This window comes from Polyodon spathula, chromosome 25 (assembly GCF_017654505.1).
Source record: "Polyodon spathula isolate WHYD16114869_AA chromosome 25, ASM1765450v1, whole genome shotgun sequence".
Taxonomy (NCBI): Eukaryota; Metazoa; Chordata; class Actinopteri; order Acipenseriformes; family Polyodontidae; genus Polyodon; species Polyodon spathula.
In genome coordinates this window covers 13,491,124-13,514,788 of record NC_054558.1, presented here as the reverse complement: position 1 = coordinate 13,514,788, position 23,665 = coordinate 13,491,124, and the positions used below count along the sequence as shown (strand labels likewise).

The window sequence follows — 23,665 nt, the reverse complement described above, 5'->3', positions numbered from 1 at the left end:
ATACTCAAGAACATGTTCTAAAATAGCCTTTACATTGCATCACAGCTGGATAAGCAGTTCTCTAGATGCATGCACATTTTAGAAAGTGTGACATAGGTGCAAAGGTCTTCAGTATGCCTTTCACAGGGGGGGTAAAAGTGTTGCAAACTGACACTGTCTAATCCAGCACCAATGCTATCATTATACAATCAATATTTTCAAAAGGCACTTAAATTCCCCATGAATCAACCAGTAACAGTTTACTACAGCATGTGGAATGCGTCTCCAGTGATGATAAACAGACACACTGAGCGGCTCACATGGTGAAAGCACGGTCACATGGTGTGCAATATGCAGCGTTACTAATGCAACTCAATTAAATTTGCTGCTTGCAGCTTACTCTTCTTGCAACATTAACACTTTTATTTTCCTTTTACAGAAAATAATGCCACCCCGCATCTAAATTATTCTGGATCTTGCGTTAAATATCTTTAGTGGTTTATCGATAATAAACAAAATTCCCTCTGCCAGCTGGTATAAAATTTGAGCTCTTTTTGCACAATCAGCTACCAGAAGAATCTGGATCACTTAGCTCAGAGCAATACTGCCATCTAGTGGTTCTTCATTTACTTGCACTGAGTCCATAGAGACCTTTAAGAGGCATGTCTTTAGCATCCCACTCACACGCCGTCGCTGCAAATGCAAAGTCACAGTTAAAAGCAGGGGTGCAACGAATCCATTTGATGCAGACTAGATTATCAGAGGATTTTTACATTTTATTTTCCCCAGCAAAAAAAAAAAAAAAAAAGGCACAGCATGAGCATGTAAAAACTGAAGTGTGACAGACATTGGGACAGGCAGAGATAAGACACACTTTCAAACACAAGCTAGCAGCATTACCCCTGGTCATTATTAGAAAGATATTTGTACAGGAGCACATTTTTAACCACCCATTTCCTGCTCTAGCTAACCAGTCCACTCCCACTGGCCGTTATCTAACCTGCTCCCCAAATGAACCCTTGATAAACCCAATGGAACCAAACACAGAACCCCTATAGGCTACAGGATTATCTACATCAGCCCCGAACACAACCCCAAAGTGGCATTGCTGCCTAACTGCACCCAGGCTCCAGGCGGTCCCTCGGCTTCATCAACTCCAACGTTGCGTATCACTCTATAGAATTAACTCATTTTGCTTCATGAAGTCAAATAAACCCTGCTGTATAATGCCACATTAACATATTGAATTGCATACCGCTTTGTAGTTTTCCATATAATTAATGAAAATCTGACAAAAATGGAAACATGTGACATTTAGAAAATCTAACATGAAATACTGTACTACCATTATGACATCCGGTAGACTTTTGCAATATCATGTTGTAGTTTATTTAATTACATGATGTTAAATAAAATATCTAAATTATGTTCGTACAGTTTTAAAAAAAATGATGTCGCAATCCTAATATTGCAGGTGCTGCAAAATTTCTGGCCATAGCTGTATATCGCTATATGTTCCCTACGGATACAAAGCGGTCCTGGGCATAGTGTCTGGGGAGAAAGAACACGTCGTGTTCCGTAGGTGATGATTTATTCTGAATGAAATATCAGCGTTTGTGGTCGCAATGAATATTGGCAGAGATCTATGACTGTACCGTGTCCTACTGCAATCTCTTTTTTTTTTTTTCAGATACCCTTTACAAGTTCAATGTGTGATACCATGGTGCACACATAACAGCGTGTAGGAACGTTAAATACAAGCAAAGAGACGGTACAGCATAGTCACGTATAATACAACAAGGTGAAGACGCTGTTGTGCACATGTAGCCTTGCCGCTCCGTTTAATCATATTTACAATAATGCTGATCTATATAACCTTTCACTTTATCAGGACAGTCCAAAATACTAAATATCGTAAAAAAAAAAAAAAATCTCAAAGCAGATTTCTGCTTCTTATAAGAGACCCGTCTGACAGAATTTGAACGGCAGACATAAGCGCTAATGCACATGCCAGGCATGTGCAGCGTCATTCTCAATTCTAAACACAAGGGAGCAGCAATCTTAATCGGTACGAACATTTCCTTCTCTCTCAACTCTCATATCCAACCCTGAATGTTTTAAATATATATGGGCTCAGCCCTGACTCCCCAGATGGTTTTCACTCAGTAGTTAGTCAGGCTTTCCTCATTCGAACATAATCATTGGCGGGGACGTCAATGCAGTTCTAGATCCACTTCTTGAGAGATTTAATACAGCTAATAATATCACGCCATCTAAATCCACAGATAATGAATATGGCATAGGAGATATATGGAGTTTATATTATCCTAATCTCACTATTGTTTAATATATCACACCCTGTCGTGCATTATATTCAGATCTCTGATCATGCTCCAATCAGTTTTATCTTTGAGTATGGATCAATGTAGGTCTACGAGATGGAGATTCACTACCTCTCTTGAGTCCGACTCTGAATTGAATGCTTTCTTTTCAATGGAGTGTCGTTCTTTTCGCAATTTAATTGTTCACCATCTCTGTTATGGGAGACTGACAAAGTACTGCTGAGGAAAGATTACCTGCAAGGAATATTTAGACACTATCTTTCCTCTTCTCTTACCAATGACATTTACTTTAGACTAAGTTGGATCTTAACAACTTAATATCATCCAAAGCTGCTTTTTTATGCTCTAGTATCATTCAAAGATGATTTGAATTTGGAGAGAAATTAGGTTGTTTATTAACTAATCAACTTAAACATAATAGGGACAAATTAACAATACCTGCTATTAAAGATCAATATGACAACATTACTACTGATCACAAAAAACAAAGAAAACATTGTGTCCTTTTATTCTAATCTATATAACTCTGAACCTGATCCTGACATCCCAAATACATTAGTTTTTAGATAACTTAGAAATGCCTTTACTCTCTGAACACGACTAAAAAAAAAAAACAACTCTCTAGAACTGAGGAGTCACACAAAGTTGCGTTTGCCATGACTCATGGAAAATGCCCTGGCTAGGACAGATATCTAATTGGATTTTAAAAGCACTTTTGGTCTCTTATCCTGTTATATTTAAAATGGTTAATCATTTATATACTTCCAATTTACTGACACAGCCTTAATCTCTCTTCTGTTGAAAAAAAGATAATTCGCTTTGTGCCAATTACCGTCTACTATCAGTAATAAATACTGATAGTGCAATAATAAGTAAAACTATCCCATCAAGGTTAGAAAGTGTCCTTCCATGTCTGACAGCTTCTTAATATCATGCCTCTGTGACAGTCCCTTTAGAGGCAGAGATGATTTCGATAAGGTTAATTGATCTTTTCTATTTGTGGTCTTAGAAAAAATAGGATTTGGGAAATATATTCTTGAACAGATTAAGGTTTTATATAGTTCCCCGTGCTTTGGTTGTTACTGATGAAATTGCTTTCCAGCCCTTTAAGCTCTTCAGAAGCAGCAGACAGGGAGCGCAACCTGTATTCTCTTTTATCAAACCCCTTGCCATTGCAACAGGTCAGAAAAGCCTCATTTCAGGAGTAACATCTAGAAACACACATGATCTCAACATTGCAGTCATAATGACACTGAAAATATGAAGTTGCCATCTGAAACGTTTCATATGAAATGATTATAAACTGATCATTATAAACTGTTCTTTATTCTTGGTGATAATTACTTTACGTTGGTGCATTAACTGATTATTTTACTGGAAATATGGAATAAAATAATTATTGGAAATGAAATAATGAGTTTGTTTCAGTTTTAAAAGATTTCATTTTCAGTACACAGTTTGGCCTGTGATGGTCAATCCCAGTCTTACAAAATATTGGAAGGCACTGTGTCGCAGGAAGTGAATATGTTCGAACTGTTATTGAACCATTCTGCCACTAGATGGCAGAAGAGCACCAGCATTCAGGGTTTAAAACACTGGTGTGCTCTCACTTTTTAGGTGAAGACCATTTCCTTTACCACCGACACAGAATGCAGGGTCTTTATAAGAGGAGATTGTTTATATCAGTGACCCCACATACAGTGCTTGACAGCACAGGAAGTGAAGCATGTCTTAACATCATTTAAATCCTCTACCCATATAACAAACAGTTGTACTCATTATAATGACTGTTTCTTCTCAACAGTCGCTATTATCTCCTTTACTATTCCTTCTAACCCTCTGCTCCTCCTCAACAGCTCCTTTCTACACCGCTTTCAAACCCTACACCTTTCTGCCCTGTTCCCTATCACACTCTCTCCCTCTCTCTCCACCTCACACTCCCCCTTAGCTCCCCTTAGTCTTCCTCTCTCCCCTGCATCCTCGGCTCTAGTCCCGGATTTGTCTCTGGTACTCCTGCAGCTGGGCCAGATTGATGCTGCTCCCCCCACACACGATGATCACCAGGGGGCCCAGTGGAGTTGGCAGCCGGCCCTCTTCCTGCAGCCGGCAGGTTACTCCACTGTACACCGCACTCAGAGCTGCACCACAGGCCAGCTCCACCAGCACACGCTCCTCATCTGAGGACAGACACAGAGTAGTCAGGAGGGGAGACACACACACACACACACACACAGAGCAGTCAGGAGGGGAGACACACACACACACACACACACAGATCAGTCAGGACGGGAGCCACACACACACACACACAGAGCAGTCAGGAGGGGAGCCACACACACACACAGAGCAGTCAGGAGGGGAGCCACACACACACACAGAGCAGTCAGGAGGGGAGCCACACACACACACAGAGCAGTCAGGAGGGGAGCCACACACACACACAGAGCAGTCAGGAGCCACACACACACACACAGAGCAGTCAGGAGGGGAGCCACACACATACACACAGAGCAGTCAGGAGGGGAGCCACACACACACACACAGAGCAGTCAGGAGGGGAGCCACACACACACACACAGAGCAGTCAGGAGGGGAGCCACACACACACACAGAGCAGTCAGGAGGGGAGACACACACACACACACAGAGCAGTCAGGAGGGGAGACACACACACACACAGAGCAGTCAGGAGGGGAGACACACACACACACACACACACACACACACAGAGCAGTCAGGAGGAGAGCCACACACACACACACACACACAAACATACACAGAGCAGTCAGAAGGGGGCACTACACACACAGAGCAGTCAGAAGGGGAGCCAGACACACATACAAAGCAGTCAGGAGGAGGCACTAAACAGACACACACACAGAGCAGTCAGCCCCCTCCTCATTGCTCATCAGATTGAATATATCAATGGTTGATTGGATTCAGAAATGGAGCTGTTGAGCCTTGATGCTTCGCCCAGTGTTTAAATGTTTAAACAAAATCACGATGCACTGCAAGCTACTCAGGACAATATTGAAAAAATACAGGGTCAGTGCTCTAGGGCAGATAATATTTATCACTTAAACACTCAGTCTCCATTAAATCTGCGCTCAGCTAAAGACACTTCTTAGACTGGCTGGCAAATGTTTTCAAAAGTCTGAATAACTCAGTTTCTGAAATGCTTTGGAACACAGTTTCTATTGTTATCATGATTATATTTAAAGGTTTGAAATTCCTTTAAGTTTTTTTTTTTTTCCCCCCAAAATACCATGACAACTTGATCACTCTCCTTTTAGAGGGACGTATTTGTTTTGCACTGTTAGGTTCTTTATTGAAAACCCATGAAGCCTGTTAGTCATGCAACTTGATGTCATAGCTTTCATCATTTCATTGTGATCAGATGCTGTGAACTGTGCCTGACTGGCAGATGGAGGTAAACAATGCTCTGAGAGCAGCGTAGAGCATACTCTCTAATAAACCTGGGAAGCTCATGTCCAACCAGTTTATATCGAAACAGACTGACCTGTCGAGATCTTTCCAAGTCTCTAATAAATATGACATCTAGGTCCTCATTGGAGAACTGATTGAAAGATTCTGAATCTTATTGAACAGTTTTCATGATGTTTTTAGTCAACTCAAAACAAATACTGTCCACAAAGGTGACTTTAATATGGTACTTTAGGCACGCCTTAAAAAATAAAGACACAAAAAACCAAGCCCTTCTTATATTATATAGCATTGATTTGAATTTATCAAACTGCGATGGAAGGCATTTCTATAACTGTTCTTTAACTCCTGCATGACAAGATTCAGTAATAAAAGCAGCCCTGTCAGCACAAGGGGGCTCTCAATTAGCTGGGAATTGATCAATGACATATTCGTTGATTGCTGTAGACAGCATGATTATTCTGTTTATTTTCAAATACAGCAGACTGCTTTTACGTGGGCACAGCCAAAGAAGTAGACCCAAAAAGAATCAATGGTTTAAAATAGATTGTCTGTGACTTTAATATCATTCACAAATGAACCCCACCTACAATTTGCCCATGCATATAATTAAGGCTCGACACGTCTTAAAATGCAAGGCTAATGAGTGGCGGAACGCTAACGCTTGATACATGACCCCCTATGTGTACTGTACAGCATCTAATTATATCTGGAAAAAAAGAGAAGAAATATTGAATATAAATTGTCCTACGCTGATCACGTACTACTATGTGAACACTGAGCCCTCTATTTACCTTTACGTACCACTATTTGACCTACTTTTTTTGGTTACACATTTTGGTAAAATGATAAACGTTTAACACAGATCCCACTTAGCACTAATCCTGGAATACCTTACCTAATGCAACATTAAGTAGATTAGTGCCAGTCAGTCTGTGAAACTTTAGGTAAATGCTTAACAGCCCTGCCTTGCAGCATGCATCCCTGATAGAGGCTTCCTCTCTCAGCCCTGCTTACCTAGAAAGCGCTCCACGGCCTGCAGAGCCTGCAGGTCGCTGATAACCTCAGAGATGATGTTCCCCTGCTGGGCGTACTCAAAGGCTTGTGTACACACAGTCTTGGCTCCCAAGCATTTTGCTGCACTGAAACAGACACAGACCCCCTTCGAAATCAGCACGCACTTGTTACATGTGACACAGTTAGGGAAATTTAAACACGTAGACGTGGTACAACATGTTCAGCCATTCACTACATGGTTAGCTTTGGTTTGCTGCTGCCTGTTTATTTGAGAGCATTCTGTCTTGCTTACCAAAAGCATTGTTTTAACAATGCAGAGTTTAATTAGTCTTTCATTTTTCATTATGTGACTTGGTCTCATGACTCTGCTTCTTTGTGGATTTGTGCCAATTAATAAGTGTAAAGTAGAGTTTAATTTACTGCAGTTAGTGCCTGTAAACATGAATGCCTGCCATAGATTTTTTTTTTTTTTTTTGAACAAATGTTTTTTATTTATTTAAAGAGAAAAGAACAACATGGAACAATACATATAATATAAAAACACAAACACAAACCGCGCCCCCCCCCCCCCCCCCCCCCCCAGTTGGTGCCCCCTTTCCTCTATGGATTTCATCCCACTGGATCTTATAATAATGACCAGTCAATGGTCGCAGCTACACTCAATGCCTCCACAGTCGTCGTCGACAGTTCCATATGGATAATGTCAAGGAAAGTGAGGAGCCAATGTTGCCAAGGGAGGGAGTGGGGCGGCTCCCAGCGGAGCGCCAGTAACTTTTTAGCTGCTGTGAGGCCAGCCTACCAAATCCTCTTCTGCTGCCGTGAGAGATCGAGAGTACATTCATCATTCAGAAGATGGGCAAAAAGTGAGCCACATCTGGAGACTCCCAAAACATATGTAAAAAAGTACCCATAGCACCCTGGGGGCAGAGCATGCACAAAGGACTGGGGGTAAGCCGCATTTGAAAAACGTCTGCGACGGTTAAATATACCCTGCGAAAAAAACTGAAATGAATCATTTGATGATTAGGGTTCCTGGAAGCCAGATTTATGTTGTCTCAGAGAGTGTTCCAGCAAATCTCGTCATCTCCAAAATTCAGGTCTCTATTCCATACAGTAGAAAGTGCTAGAGGTTTATAAGAGGTCTTTAAAAGAGAGATGTAAATGGCTGAAGCCAACATTTTTGTTTTGCCCTGTTTATCTAATAAATTGTGAAGTGGGTGTATAGGCAGCTGTGCTCCCCAGGGAACACCATAGGCACGCATTGCAGAATGGAGACGTAAATAGAAAAAGAAAGAAGATCCTGGCAAGTTATATTGAAGTTGCAAATCATGGAACGTACGCAGACCATTGTAATTAAAAATATCCGCACAATTATGTATACCATTATTACTCCAATGTGAAAATGAAAAAGGAGAATTGCCTGTGAGGAGTTTGTAGTTATGGAAGATAGTTGAATGGGAATGCCATATAGTTTGGGAATTTGTAAGCTTCTCTACTAGACGCCACGTAGCAATTAAATGAGAAATTATAGGGCCAAAGCGCAATTTACACTGTCTGAGGGGGACATTGGCGTAGATTAAATCTTGGAGCTAAATAAGGGGAGATTATGTCTTCCTCAAGAGGACGCCAAGATACAGGAGCATCAGGAGCAAGCCAAACAGAGATTGGGCGTAGAATAAATGAGTAGAAATAAAATTTAAAATTCGGGTGAGCCAAACCCCCTATGGATTTTTCGTACTGCAAAGTGGAAAATTTGATGCGTGATTGTTTCCCTTTCCATATAAACCTGTATGCAGTCTATCCCAATACCCTGATGGGGGAATGTGACAAAGTGCCCGCCCCTGTGTATATTATCTGTTATGTGTTGCGTGTGGTGTGTTTAAATGTTGGTGTATAGACATTGGTACACGGGATATAAACGGGTAACACGAGTGTTTAAAAAATGTGTATGTGTATTTAGGCACGAGGATTGCACAGCACTTCACGTGCAAGTAAAATGTAGTAATATGTGAGCATGGGGAATTGCACTTTATTAATTCATGTGCTGGGATTCAAGTGAATAATTAATTGGTAATTGAATCCCAGCACAACAGTATATATAGATGCACGTTGTCACATACTTGCGGTTGTGTGTTCGAGAGTGGAGAACAGGAGAGAGAAAGAGATAGATAATTGTAAATATAGATTTCAATTGTTTGTGTAGCGTTCGTCCACTCTGTGTTTTGTCCGTGTCTATTCATTTTGTTTGTCTGTTTATTTTGGCGTGAAGTGCCGTGTCCTGTCTTTTGTTTGTTACACCCTTTTATTTTACAATAAACCGGCGCCAGCCAGCGCCATGATCATTTAATTTCATCCGCCCTGTGTTTTGTGTATTTCATTCCTTTTCCTGGTTCTGACGCCACCCACTTCGGCCGTCTCTGTGACAGGGAGATAAAGGTATCATTGAACTATAACAATTAATGCGAGGAAGCATGTTCATTTTTACGATGGAAATACGAGCCTGAAGAGAATTGGGAAAGTGCATCCACCTGTTCAAATCTGTATTCACCTGCTTAAAGACTTTACTAAAGTTATTTACTGTGGTATTATGTAAAGAAGGATAAATGTCAACACCCAGATATTTGAAGTGTTTAACCAGCGGCACTATCGAGGGTATGTTGGTTCTTGTCATTGCAGAATTTAAGGGTAGCAATGCAGATTTAGATCAGTTAACTTTGTATCCCGACATTGCACTGAAATCATCGAAAATAGTCAGCAGATGGGGTAGGGATTGGGAAACATTGTCTACGTATAATAATATATCATCTGCATACAGCGACATGTGATGTTGGGTATTACTGACAGAAATAGGGGTAGAGTCAGTCGACTGACGGAGTGCCTGAGCTAGAGGTTCAAGAGATAGGGCAAACAACAAGGGTCGAGAGTGGACAACCCTGACGAGTGCCCCTAGAGATAGCAAATTGGGTAGAACACGATTGGCCTGTCAAGATCATTGCGGAGGGATTGGCATATAAAAGCTTAACCATGTCAATAAACCCGGAACCCAAACCCATATAGTCCAGAACCGACCACAGATAATCCCATTTGAGTCTATCAAATGCCTTCTCAGGGTCTAATGAGAGAACTGCACATGGGGAAGCAATGTCAGCAGCAGCATGTATAATATGGAGGAGAAGGCGGATGTTATCAGACGCAAGGCAAGTTTTAATAAAGCCTGTCTGATCATGATGTACTAGTTTGGTCATATAGGCCTCAAGACGATGTGACAGCAGTTTAGCATACAGCTTGATGTCCGAGCCAATCAGTGATAGAGGTCAGTAGTTCGCACAGGAAGTGGGATCTTTGTCCTTTTTCAGCAAAAGACATATAACTGCACTATTAATATCTCTCAGAAATGAACCCTTGTCAATAGCAGAGTGTACCATATTGAGCAACAAGGGGCCTAGTTGGGGCCAAAAGTCAAATAAAGTTCAGGAGGGAGACCATCAATGCCAGGGGATTTGCCCTTCTTCACATCTTGTAGTGCCTCCTGCAGCTCAGCTAAGGATATAGGAGCACCAAGCACAGCTGATTCTGTAGGTGAGAGACGAGGCAGTTGAACGGTTTGAAGGAAATTCATATAGTGCTGTCAATCATGTCTAAAGTCAGAACTGTATAATTTGGAGTAGAATAAACGAAATGAAGAGTTTATCTGCATAGGATCTGTCAATAATGCCCCCTGTGAAGATTTGACAGCAGGGAAATCTGCAAAACGTTCATTGTTGTGCAGCTTCAAAGCCAACAGGTGGCTAGGTCGACTGCCATTGAAGTAATAGTTTTATCTAGACCTATGTATGAGAAATTCGGCACGATGTCTAAGTATTACATTTAGGTCTTTTCTAAGCAGACTAACTTCCAAGGCAATAGAATCGAAAATGTTAGTTGTTGGGTATGTTCTAAAAAAGCTCATTTGGATTCTAATTCAGTAATTTTGCTGAGACGAGACTTATGTAATTGAGAAGCAAATATGGTGGAATTATCCTTAATAAACCCCTTAACCGCCTCCCATAAAATGCGCGGGTCATCAACTGAGCCCCAGTTGAAATTAAGGAACTCCTCCAATTTAGATTGAAATTGCATTCGGAACAATTCATTTTGTAGCAGCGTGGAATTGAAACGCCAGCTGGGGGCACGCTTAGGCCTATTGGCCAGTACGATTTTACAAAAATTTGCATGATGATCAGATAATGACATAGGCAATAGCTCAGCAGTGCGTATTGAGGGAAAAAGAGCCTAGGAAGCAAAAATGAAGTCAATTCTGGAGTATGATTTATGCTTAACTGAAAACAAGTAAATTCCCTAGCCGAAGGGTTGAACACACGCAATATATCTACCAGGGCCAAATCCGACACACATTTTCTTAGAGCTGTGGATGCCAAAGACTGGGTATTCGTCTCTTGTGACATTGATCTATCAAGCATATAATTCATGGTAGCATTCATATCTGCACCGAGAATTACCTCAAATTCGACCAGCTCTAGCAGAGATTCTGTGAGTTAAAAAAGTCTGGATCAAATGTAGTAGGGGCATACACCGATACAAAGGCAAATTTTCTACCTGAAATAATAGTTTTTAAAAATATCAGTCTTCCTAGATCTGCCATAGATTTCTTAACACAGTGGTTCACAACATACTAACCTGCAGAGGAAGGCAGAATAAACAGGCGTACCACTGAGAATCTACCAGCTTCCAATGTATGACAAGCACTTTATTGAGTTGTTCAGTGGTACCCCAAAATGTTATCCACTTGACAAGGTTATAGGACACTATTATTAGCTCCAGTACTAATACAATATTTCCAGAAACCACTTTTAAACTATTCAGTTTTACACTGCACTGACTAAGCCATTCAGATTTATTGTAGTCTTCACTGCTTTTTAAGCCACCCACCTTGTGATGTCTGGAAGGGTGACCAACTTCCCCGCTTTCATTGCTGCATTTAGGCAGTCAGCCCCTTTGGTTTCCATAGCAACTATGGGCACATCTTCCCAGCCCACCTCCTTCAGGCCTTCCACTATCCCGCAGAGCAGTCCTCCTCCCCCTACTGCTGCTACTATAGCCCCAGGCTTGGTCGGCAGGTAGGCCTTGAGTTCCTTCACAATGCTGGCATGACCTTCCCTGGGGGAGTGGTGGAGGACATTTGTTTAACCCTTTTTAACATGCAAATATTTAGCTAGAGTTAAGATATACCACAAAAGAATCAACCTGTTGAGAAATGCCCTCACTGCTGGTGAACTGGTAACCAGGAAGTGTTAGGAACTGAAAGCAAAGGGTTACAACCTTTTCATTTCAGTCTAAACAACAAACACTTGAATTTAGAATCTTCCAGTAAAATTAACCAGCCAATTCAACATGATCTGTAAGAACTACATGGCCACGTGTAAAACTGGGGTTTTGGTTTAGCAATTGGAACAGTGTTTAGTGAAGGGATTTAAAATCCTACTGGAATATGTGTGTGTTAGGGTAGGTTCCTGGGGCGTGATCACCTTTTTTAGTGGGTACAGTGCTCGGCCGTCTATAGACAGCTTTGTTTTATTAGCTTTGTTTTTGTCTTTCTTTTGTTTACACTCCAGTTTGTGTATATGTGCCTGTGAGCTGTACCATAGCTGCCAACAATCTACACACATCTCCGCAATTATGTACTTCCCCGCAGCAATCTCCACAACAGCTCAGGAGAACGGAAGGTTAGTGGGTGTCAACTGATCCCCAAGCCTTTACATCCAGGAACTTGAGACTGGATGTTGATGAGATACTAACCCCTAATGGACAAGGGCTAGCCATACTGGTGTCTGTTTTGAGCTAACAGGTTGCCTGGTGAAGCTACTGTGGAATCCCTATTGAAGATCAGCACAGCCAGGGCGTGAACCTGCTCTCTCCTGACTGCATGACTTACCCTGCTCATCACCAGCCGCCCCTGTACCAGGTGAGTCACTCGGGGACCCCTAGTGCTCAGTTTAAGCACACAAGCATGAAACACATTGCCATTTCTCAAGCATAACTTTGTTGATTAACCGTTTCCCATAGAAATGGAGTAATACGTCATTGTGTTGAATCACCAGAGTGTTCTTAAGACCCCTCTCCAGCAGCTTACCAGATGAGGGGATGGTCGAAAGGGGGGACGTACTGCAAGCCCTCGGACTCAGCCAGTCTGTGCGCCTCCTCATTAGCATCATCCCACACCTGCAAACCGGACACACAAACACACTGCACATTTACACAAGGGCCTGAATTACATCGCTGCTGTTACTATACTTTATAATGGCTATAGCAGCTACATACATTTAATATAAACCATGCAATACAAGAAAACCAGTGAGTTTCCCTGCTGCAGACAGAAGCAAACGCTCTCAATAAATTGCGCTAAAAAATGGTCCTTAACAATACTTATTGCAATTATTAAGGCAGTTCTCTGAGCATGGGCACCTCATCATGTACGCTTGCAGGGGATTTCAATAATAACCCTCCACAATATTTGCAATCTGAAGTGCCATGTCCAGGAATTATTCCCCCCTAGAGTCCAAAATCCACTTCCACAAAAGACAGATTGCAACAAAGCATTGTATTAAAAAAAAGTGATTTTTGACAAATGTGATCATCAAGTAATACAAAATAGAGCTTCTTACCCCTACCTTTTTTTAATGTTGCTTGTAGTTTCTGTTGCAGTAAAAATAGGGTTGGGGAGGGGCTAGTCAGACCCAACATTCTTTATAATTTTTGACCCCTTCTGTTGATGTCACATTCCTATAAGGACTATCCCTTCACTATTGCTTGTACATGTTAAATAATTTTGGTCTGGTTTTATTTAAGCCAATTGATAGAAAGGGGCCACTGAGGAAAAAGCCACAATCCTGAGACTAACGGTCTGTGTTGTTTGGCGACGGGGGGCATTGGAGACCAGGCTGAGCCCACCAAACTTATTTCACTTGTGAAGTGGACTTCAACCCGCTCAATCAGCCCTAGAGCCCTGCATGACAAGGGTACGGTTGGGGGAGGCTAGTGGGGTTACTGGGCTCAATACAACATCAGCAAAATAATAACAAGACCAAGTACAAGTAAAACCCAAGCTTCTAGAGTAAACAGTTTTAGTACGACACTCTCAAGTGTTTCCAGACTTCTCGATGACTTCCCTTATTCCCCACATTGAATTTGCACAGTACATTTGCAGTTTTCCCTAATTTACCACAGTTGACTATGGTTTGCCACATTTTTGTTTGCTTTACAATACTCCTCTGGGCTTTACAATGTTTACCTATGCTTTGTCATGCTTTTATTGTTCTTTATTACACTTTGCTATGCTTTTACTATGGGAAACCTTAGTAAGTTTGGATGAAGTAAATCAATATTCTGTCGGTAGACAAACTTGTGAAGAACTCCTGTTGAAAACCAGAGGACACAGCTTAGTATTCAGCTACAGAGAATACTTGTTTTTCCTCTCAAAGGTCATTCTTACTCAGGCAGCAATGATCCATCTGCACTCCTTGTTTGTCATTGGCACTTGACCTGGTGCTCAGTCAGAGGTGAAATGTTAATTGAAGACTCTTAGAGGGAGTGCTAAATGCCAAACAATCAGGGAAGAGTGAAGGGCCAATCAGAGCCTAGCTACAGACAGGCCCACTGTTTCACTATACAGCTCTTTGGAGAACTGCAACCTTGTTGGATTGTACAGATGTTTGTCTCACTCTTGTAAAGAACAGCCAGAGCACAGAGGGACAGAGGGAAGGAGACACTTCTTCACACAGAGCAGCGAGGGGATGGAATGGGCTAGCTAGTCATATTGATGTAGAATCACTTGGATCCTTTAAGACCAGAATTAAGTGTTGAGATAAACTGAAATGGCTTGAATGGCCTCCTCTCATTTGTACATTTTCTTATGTATGTATGTTTGGTTTATCAGATTTCAACCATTAACATACAAAATAAATCTGCATGAAATACCACCTAGAACAAATATGGTATTCTTATACCCAGTCGGGGTAGTGTGAAAAAGTCAGGACTTTCACCAAATGCCTTAAATCAGTTCCGATTGATAATTATGAATGCATGTCCTGGAATAGCGGATTTGCTGTTGTAGAGCTTTTTATCTTGAAATGGTTTTTGGTTTCTTGTTATCCTCAGTGCTGTGGGGTTATAACATACCTTCCCGAACACCTGCACCGTGGCTCCATGGTCCCTCAGTTTGTGGATAACAAGGTCGGAGGAGGAGTCGGGGACGATGATGGTAGCTGGAACTCCCAGCTTCTTTGCAACAAAGGCAGCGGCTAAGCCAGCGTTCCCCCCTGCACAGCAACACAGATTAGCGATCACAAGACTTTCAAATCTATCTCCCATTGGCCGTGTGATCACCCTGGCCATAAGTTATCAGAACTGTGCTTTTTCGGCATTTCAGATAGACCAGCCACAGTGTTTATACAGTAGGATGAATGCAGTGTTATGTTGTTTATTTAATCTTATCAAGTCTTGCTGTAGGTCACATAATGCTACACCACTGATGTGAAATACCTACAGCACTAGAAGTGATTGGTGACTTTTAAGGGTGATTAACATACCCTGATGAGCATTAATCTTGCACTATCTAATGTTAGGTAAGGTAGTCCAAGGTATTGCTAATCAGGGTCTGTGAAACCTGCCGAAAATCAATGTGGCATTATACAGCAGAACCAGTCATATCTGATCCTGTAAGTGTTAATAAAGCAACCACAATGTAGTATAACAACTCCTCTTGAGATGCTTTCACATATCCGATGGACCCTGGAACCAATGGAATCAGATATGGCAGGTTGTACTGCATTAATAATGTGTTATCTGCACTGTACTTCTCCAGCACAGCAGACATGTTGCAACCCAGCCCATGCAAGACACTTCAGGCAAGTTTTCAGCCTTGAGCTCTCTGAACCCCTCTGCTTAACAGACTATGTTTTCTGACGTTTGACACACTCAACCCAGATAAACAAATACTAGTTCTATATTATCGGTACAGCATTTACACATATACTGTACTCAATGAGTTATGGAAAAGTTCTGATTATTCAAACACATGACTCAGAGTCCCAGCACTGCTTGACATGTGTAAACTCCAATCTGCTAAGTGCTTGCTTATGTTCTAATGATTTAGAATAGAATAAATCCCTAAAGTACCCTGTTTTTCTCAAGTCCAGTAACACAACATGTTTCAGTGGCTGTAACAAAAGGGATTCAAACCTCTCTGGTGAAGACAAAAGTTGACCAGTGCAAACACATAACTACATAACAGTTCTAAAATGTGTATAACGAGAGAGAGAGAGAGAGAGAGAGAGAGAGAGAGAGAGAGAGAGAGAGAGAGAGAGAGAGAGAGAGAGAGAGAGAGAGAGAGACCCGTGTGCAATGCGGCCATCTCCGGATTGAATGATTGTTGTTAATGTGGAGATGGTCGCATCTAAACGGAGACCCACGGTTTACGCAAGAGAAGAGAGCTGGAGAGCTACGAACAATAAGAATGAAATGAAACGAAACAAAACAAAACAAAACAAATGCTACCTGTTTAAAAACAATGGTACTTGTCGGGCTTATTTCTTCATATTTTGTGCTGCTTTATTTTGCCCCTCGTGTCGTTTTGTGTTTTGTTTATTAAAAAGTGTTTATTTTGTTTAATAAAAAGCTAAGCGCCGTAACGTTCCATATTTACCCCGGAGTTGCTTTGTGTGTGCAATTACTTCCTGGTCTGATGTAACCTCTACAGCCATTCTTGTCACAGTGTGCAAATATTTCCCCCGTTTTTTATATTAAATTATGTTCTCTGGATGCAGCAACACAAACCTACCTGAGGAACAAACAAATCCTTTACACCCGGTCCGGGCAACCTGGAATATACAAATGTGAAAAAAAAAATGTAACAGTTAAGCACGTATTTATTTATTTGAACGCTGATTTAAATAGTTACACAAACTGCTGGTTCACAGACCCTGCCTGGTCAGCAATCTTGGACAGCCTTACCCAAGATATCCTGAGATTAGCACAAATCAAAATCAATGAAACTAAGGAGAAGCTTTGTATTGTATTTCTCCCCAAAATTCTGCTTCCCTGCATTCCAAACACTGGCCCAACTTGCAAGGTAAAATGTAACGCATAGCGATGGCCATTTTTTTCTGTTATGAGGAGAGCAATAAAATGAAAACATAAACAGTGAGGGTTTTTTTTCTTTGTACAATGCCCCCTTTTCCAAATTTATTTTTTTAAGAGTTTATTTAAGTTAAACTTGACAGTTTTCACTTTTGTGTACAGCTAAAACCAGGAATAAGTAAACCTGAAAATGTGTCTTTTGCCACTATATTGTGAAGAAATACACACAAATATAATGTAGCAACTTTAACTACAGTGTGGCATCCTTTGCTTTATAGTTAATTCAGTGGGGCAAACTAAGGCCTTCACAACCTATTATTCTGGAATATTACAGTTTTACATGTTGTTTTATGATATAACAGCATTGCAAGTCGTTCTACTTGTGTTAGGTTTAGCTGGGAATTGTGCAGCGTGTGATTGGAACAGGGAAGTGAAAGTAGTTTTTTGTATTTATTTAACTTTATGTCAGTAATGTACTTCAGCTTTAGTATTCATTATATCAATTTATATGATTGATTAACCTGTTATGTTTGATCTGTTGTCGGAGCGCTACACTTTGTTTAAACACCTGCTTTTTGTCTTCAGTTTATTATTGAAAGAGCCTGGGAATTAACATCCAGTGCAGAGTAGAGAGGAGCTGCTGTATATTTTAAATGAGAAGCACAGGCTTTATTACAGAAATAAATCTAGAAGTGCATATGAGTATGATATATATATAGTATATATATATATATATATATATATATATAATTATATTAGTCTATATTTTGTTTTTTTTTTTTTTCATGCGATATACTTTGCATTTTTAAGCCACCACAAAATGTGTTTGAGAACCACTGCACTAGACCCCTGTCTATATGGCTAAAGGAATGAGTTTAGTGTCTGTGTGTGTGCTATGCCTGTGTGTCCTATGCCTGTGCGTGTATGTGTGTGAGTGGAGTGAGTATCTGAGTGGAGTGTGTCAGTATATGTGTGTCTACAGTATGTCTGTGAGAGGAGTGGGTCAATGTGTGTGTGTGTGTGTGTGTGTGTGAGTAGAGTGTGTGTCTGTGAGTGGAGTGGCTCATTGTGTGTGTGTGTGTCTGTGAGTGGAATGGGTCAGTGTGTGTGTGTGTGTGTGTGTGTGTGTGTGTGTGTGTGTAAATGAGTAGAGTGTGTGTGTCTGTGAGTGGAGTGGGTCAGTGTGTATGTCTGGGAGTGGAGTGGGTCAGTGTGTGTGTGATGTGTGTGGAGTGGGTCAGTGTGTGTGTGTGTGTGTGCGAGTGGAGTGGGTCAGTGTGTGTGTGTGTGTGTCTGTGAGTGGAGTGGGTCAGTGTGTGTGTGGACAGGTGTTACTAGCAATGTGTGGACAAAATTTGAGAAAATGTCCCCATAAAGATAGTAACTCCTGAAAAAACCGGAGTAGTGGGGACATCTCCACTTTGTAAAAAAAAAAAAAAAAAAAAAAAGTAGTTTGTTGTCGACTTCACCCTGTGTGGAGTTTTGTCTGATTGAAGTTTGAAATAGTAAGTAAAAATATAGTGAGAGTCAATGAGAAGTCCCCACAATTTTAAGAATGCAAACGTGTCTCTGTGTGTGAGTGCATGCAAGCGTGCGTGCGTGCGTGCGTGCGTGTGTGAGTTTCTGTGTCTGTGAGTGGAGTGGGTTAGTAGGTGCTGGGCAGTTGTCTGTGCTCAACATGCTTTGATGACTGACAGCTATTTTCAGCAGGCAATTTAAGAAGCCCTGAGCTCAGCACAATTTTAAAATAGGAATTGGCAGCTTTACAACTAGAAATGGCATCACAATGGAAGGTGATTATATTGGAGCAGATAATTGGAGGAAAGACTTTTTATAAACAAGAACACGAACACAAAGCTAAATGACACTGAACAAAGACTTTTTGGAGTGTTACTACTGGCAACATTTAATTGAAGGAGATGAGTTGTAATGTATTTAATAAAAATAATAATAATAATTAAAAGGGAGTTCCACTATTACCTCGTAACATGCCACAGCAATGTCATTATCCACTGGGTTTAGTATTTGTATGTTTACAATGTCTTACCAGCTTAAGTGATTTTCCGTTAAATAAAAACTGAGTAAGAACATAAAGAAACCCTCAGAGAATACCCCGGCCCATCCTGCCTCTGTGCCGAGACAGATAGACAGGCTGGCAGGGATGCAGGCAGGAGTGCACCCACCTTCTGACACAAGTGACCGATGCCCCTGATCTTGAAGGACCCAGAGGGCTGGGCGTTGTCCATCTTGAGGTAGACCGTGGTCCCAGCCAGCTTGGACAGCTCCAAACTCTCCAGTAGGGGGGTCGGCACGTGAAAAGCCTGAGTGCTCGCTGCCATGGCTATGGGAGAGAATCATAACTCCATATCTACACAATGCATCAAAGAGGCTGTAGCATGGGAATCATATGTGTACGTTCTCATTGTCCAACCCTGTCAAAACCTTCCCTATAAAGTCAGATCTCGCTGAAACCAAATATTGAAAATCCATTAAGCTTTCTTCACTCTGGAAGAGAAATGATCTTCAATTCGACTATTTATATTTTTACATATGTATATTGCCAAACACTTGACTTTCTCACATACCACATTTTCAACAGAAGCAATGTCGAATTCTCAATTGAGGGAAGTTCATGTTTATCTACATTTAATTGACCAGACACCTTTCAGGGAATTCCAGGCTCCAGAAACCTGTTTCTTTTCATTTAGAAAAAGTGTGGTGTCATCAGAGAGTTGGGCAATAATGCATTCTCAACCACCAATCTCAATTCCTTTAAATGAACCATTACATCTAATGAAAAGGGTATTTGCAGCCAAAACTAGAAGGGAGGCAATGGGCAGCCCTGCTTAATACCTTTTAATATTAAACCTAGTACTCTTGGATAAGCCCATTGAACTAAAGCATCCTGATGTAATTAATAAAAGGTACGAGGCCCTGGTTCAAATCCTGGCTTAGCCACTGACTCATTGTGTGACTCTTAAAGGGTACATAAGGACTTTTTTTATTGTGTTACATGTTTCCATGTGTTGCTACAACTGTTTACGTAAGGTGTGTGTATTATTTAATTACATTTTGACCACTTTTTTTAAACTTTTAAATTGCATTCCTTGCCTCAAGATGGCTTCCCATGTACTCTCAAATGGACCTCTCAGAACTACATTTCCCATCATCCTCCTGCTCACTGGTAAATCCATCTCAGTTACATATGTGAGCAAGAGGATGGTGGGAAATGTAGTTGTAAGAGGTCCACGCGGGTACATGGGAATACACACAACTTACATAAACAATTGTAGCAACACATGGGAAACATGTAACACAATAAAATAAAAAGGTCCTTATGCACCCTTTAACCTCCTTGTGCTCCATCTTTCGGGTGAGATATTGTTGTAAGTGACTCTGCAGTGGATGTATAGTTCACACATCTTGAAAGTCGCCTTGGATAAAGGTGTCTGCTAAATAAACAAATAATATGCAACTTATATATGTCTATTTTTATATAGCGCCTTTCAACATGGACCACATGACAAAGCGCTTTACAGAGGTAGGCTGTGAACTGTGTATTATATGCTGAGTCACTTATAATAAGACATTGATTTAACATCCCATCTGCAGGATGGAGTGTAACAATAATAATAATAATAATAATAATAATAATAATAATAATAATAATAATAATAATAATAATAATAAATTACCCAACTGGAAATATTGCAAGATTTTAAACAGTAAATAATACTCTGCACAATCAAAGCCCTTGTAAAAGTCTGAAAAAAAGAATCTAAGCATCTGAAGATGAAATGTTCACATTCCAGCAAGTCCAACACTAAACATATATTATAAATGATATGTCTGCCATAAATGAATCCTGACTGTGCTTCATTTACCAGGTAAGGCAGTGAGGGTTTTAATGTGCTTGACAAAACTGAAGTTACTGTTTTATAATGTGAATTCAAAAGTGAGATGGGGCGCCACTTATCCAGAAGTTGTTTATCTTTATTATTAGGTATGAGAGAAATGAAACCCAGTCTAATGGTTGGGGGTAAAGTATTCCTATTAATCATTCAATTAAACACTTTGCATAAAAGGGAGCCAGCTCTGAATTAAAACATGGATAACATTACATTGAAAGAAAGGCATTCTGGGCTAGGAGATTTACCACAAGAAAGCTTCTTCATTGCTGCAGACCACTGGTTCAAAATGTTTATCACAATAAGTGGCATTCTCTAACTGAGTAAAAAATAGCTCTGCCTTTTCTTTTGAGAATTGACAAGTTGTTATAGAAGTTTGTGACACGCTTAACAATTTCAGCATGTACACATGATATTCTCTCAACAATATAGACATGGGTATTCATTATTTCTCTTTAATCAGAAAAAACACACACACACACACACACACACACACACACACACACATATATATATATATATATATATATATATATATCCTTTGTATATATATATTATCCTTTGGTTCGAGGAGAAGCAGTCGTTGCTGTTTTCATATTAGCATATTGTAACTGGCTAGACATTTGCCAATAATCGAATCTAGCTTTAAACGGCAAACCATAAGAAAACCCAGTAACATATTTTACATTTAAATCAGAGCGTAAGGATACAATCTTAGGATTCGGTTTCAACACTGACAAGCTGTTTGGACACAAATTCAACCATTCATTAGGTAGCTCGTTCAGATCCCTACCAATACCGAGTATAGCATTTGGAAACTGCAGAACAGAATACAGGTTTGCAGAGGGGCTGAATTAGACAGAGTTTACTGTATTTTGATTCACTGGGTTACCATCGTTCATGTTACTGTGGAGTAATGTAGGAGACACTGCCTCTGTCTTTGACGTTGGTTTTGAGACTTTACAGCCCAGAAAACAGTATCAACTATAACGTAATCCAGTCAGCCACTGTTCGCTAAATAATACAGGTTTTTGTTTTAAGACAGTTTTAAAACAAACTTTTCTAAACGATTCCCAGTGATAAAACCGCATCCCTACATACTTTAGAACAAGGTTTCCCAATCCTGGTCCTATGGGACCGTTTTGTCTGCTGGTTTTCATTCCAACTGAGTTCTCAATTACTTAATTGATCCCTTAATTGAACTAATAATGTGCTTAATTTTAAGCACAGTCCATTTCCCCTCTTTTCATTGTCAATGTGGTTCGCTAAGCCTATCTTTGTTTTCAAATGGATTACGCTAAAACTAAAGTTACTCACTTAATGGCCGGTGTGGGTGTCGTGTTCTGCTTCTTGTGTTTCTGCGTAATTCTGCTTTTCTCCTTCTATGACTGCGTCCCACTGTGAAATGCTGTATGAATGCGCCTTTCCTTTCAGTTCAAAGTTTAGTCATTAAGGTAGAACAATCGAGCAAAGAGTAAGAAATGATACATGGCAGACAGAGCCCAATCAGTTTCTGAGCCATGGGAACGAAGTACAAGTTTTTTTTTTTTTTTTTGTTGTTGTTGTTTTTTTTTTTTTTTTTTTTTTTTTTTTTTTTTTTTTTTTTTTACCTTAAAGTGCAATTGGATGTAAAACAAAAAAGTACATTTAAGCACACTTCTAATGTTATTATGTGTTTTAAAATATTCATATAAGAATGTATTCTAAAAAAATTGTAAATGTGTGACCAAGTAATGTCGGGTATTTAACTCCAAGTTTGTTAAAGTTATTGACCTTTCATTGCTTGCATTACTTCAAGGTCAAGCTGTTTATCTGTATTGATCAATACATTATTTAAACGTTTTGTGGAATGTGAGGAATCGTTATATCCTATAGGATATAGCATATATGCTTCTGGCTAATTTATTTCAACTTTGCGTAATTATCCTGAACTGTCTGATAGCCTGTTGTACGTCTATTGGAGACACATGGGCTAATTGAAAAACAGGAACCAATAGTTACAATTAAAAAAAAAAAAAAAAAAAAAAAAAAAACAATTAACCGTGTTACAATGCATGCGGTTACACAACCCCCCTTTGATAAGGGTCTGCACAAGCACTGTGGGAACTGCCTGCCCTGCATGTCAGTCTCCGCTGGCTGAGAAACTGGTTTGGGTTGGTTGCCAAGTCCTGGTTTGGGTTGGTTGCCAAGTCCTCTTACCCATTTATCTTGACAGCTCCTTTTTGTTCTTATGCAACACAATCTTTTCAAATGAAATCCGGGGACGTGTTTTCCAGGCAGGCAGAAACAGAGAACGCTTGGGTTGTAACCCCCCAATATTCCAACCTGGTTTGAGCCGGTTTTTCAAAGACTGAGTCAACAACCTCGCCTGGCAGGCATTGCACCAGCCGCGAAGCCGCTTTTGGAAGCGCAGGTCCAAAATAGAAGCGACTCTTTTGGTAATACAGTGGGATACACATGTCCAATATTAACGTTACAAATACTTTAAACATCACAATACAGCACTGGACAAGTAGGTTGCAACTCCTATGACATAATGTATCAATTGTGTTATATTTGAACACATATGCAAATACAATATTAGTCAAGCCATTGTTTAACATTGTATCAGGTGTACGAGTAAAATGTACATTGCACATTGGTCGAATTATTAATTAAAGAATTAAACTGTAATGCCACATAGTCTGTAGAATATTATAAAATACACAGCTACGACCTACCATATCACTAAGTGTACATAAAACGTTCTGTTCAGTTACTCGCTCTGTTGGAAATAAGCCTGTGCTGGGTGTTATATAATTCTAGAGTGATAATAAAATAAAAGCACGGTTAGTATCATCA

At 40.3% G+C, this 23,665-nt stretch overlaps 1 protein-coding gene across 3 annotated transcripts; it reads right to left on the bottom strand.

Annotated features, from left to right (window-relative positions):
- Positions 1 to 3,743: 3,743 nt before the first annotated feature.
- On the bottom strand, positions 3,744 to 22,356 carry sdsl (serine dehydratase-like). 3 transcript variants are annotated; one of them, XM_041227774.1, is made up of 8 exons: positions 22,142 to 22,355; positions 19,100 to 19,257; positions 16,618 to 16,657; positions 14,958 to 15,097; positions 12,913 to 13,001; positions 11,712 to 11,939; positions 6,783 to 6,907; positions 3,744 to 4,498 (listed from the first exon to the last, which is right to left on the bottom strand). In XM_041227774.1, the coding sequence occupies exons 2-8, from the start codon at positions 19,253 to 19,255 to the stop codon at positions 4,308 to 4,310; spliced, it is 969 nt and encodes a 322-aa protein (XP_041083708.1). In that variant the 5' UTR covers positions 19,256 to 19,257; positions 22,142 to 22,355; the 3' UTR covers positions 3,744 to 4,307. The 3 variants fall into 3 exon arrangements, with proteins under 3 accessions (XP_041083708.1, XP_041083709.1, XP_041083710.1); XM_041227775.1 differs by lacking the exons at positions 3,744 to 4,498; positions 6,783 to 6,907 and adding an exon at positions 7,367 to 7,595 and having other exon boundaries at positions 22,142 to 22,356; XM_041227776.1 differs by lacking the exons at positions 3,744 to 4,498; positions 6,783 to 6,907 and adding an exon at positions 7,367 to 7,592 and having other exon boundaries at positions 22,142 to 22,356.
- Positions 22,357 to 23,665: the final 1,309 nt, after the last annotated feature.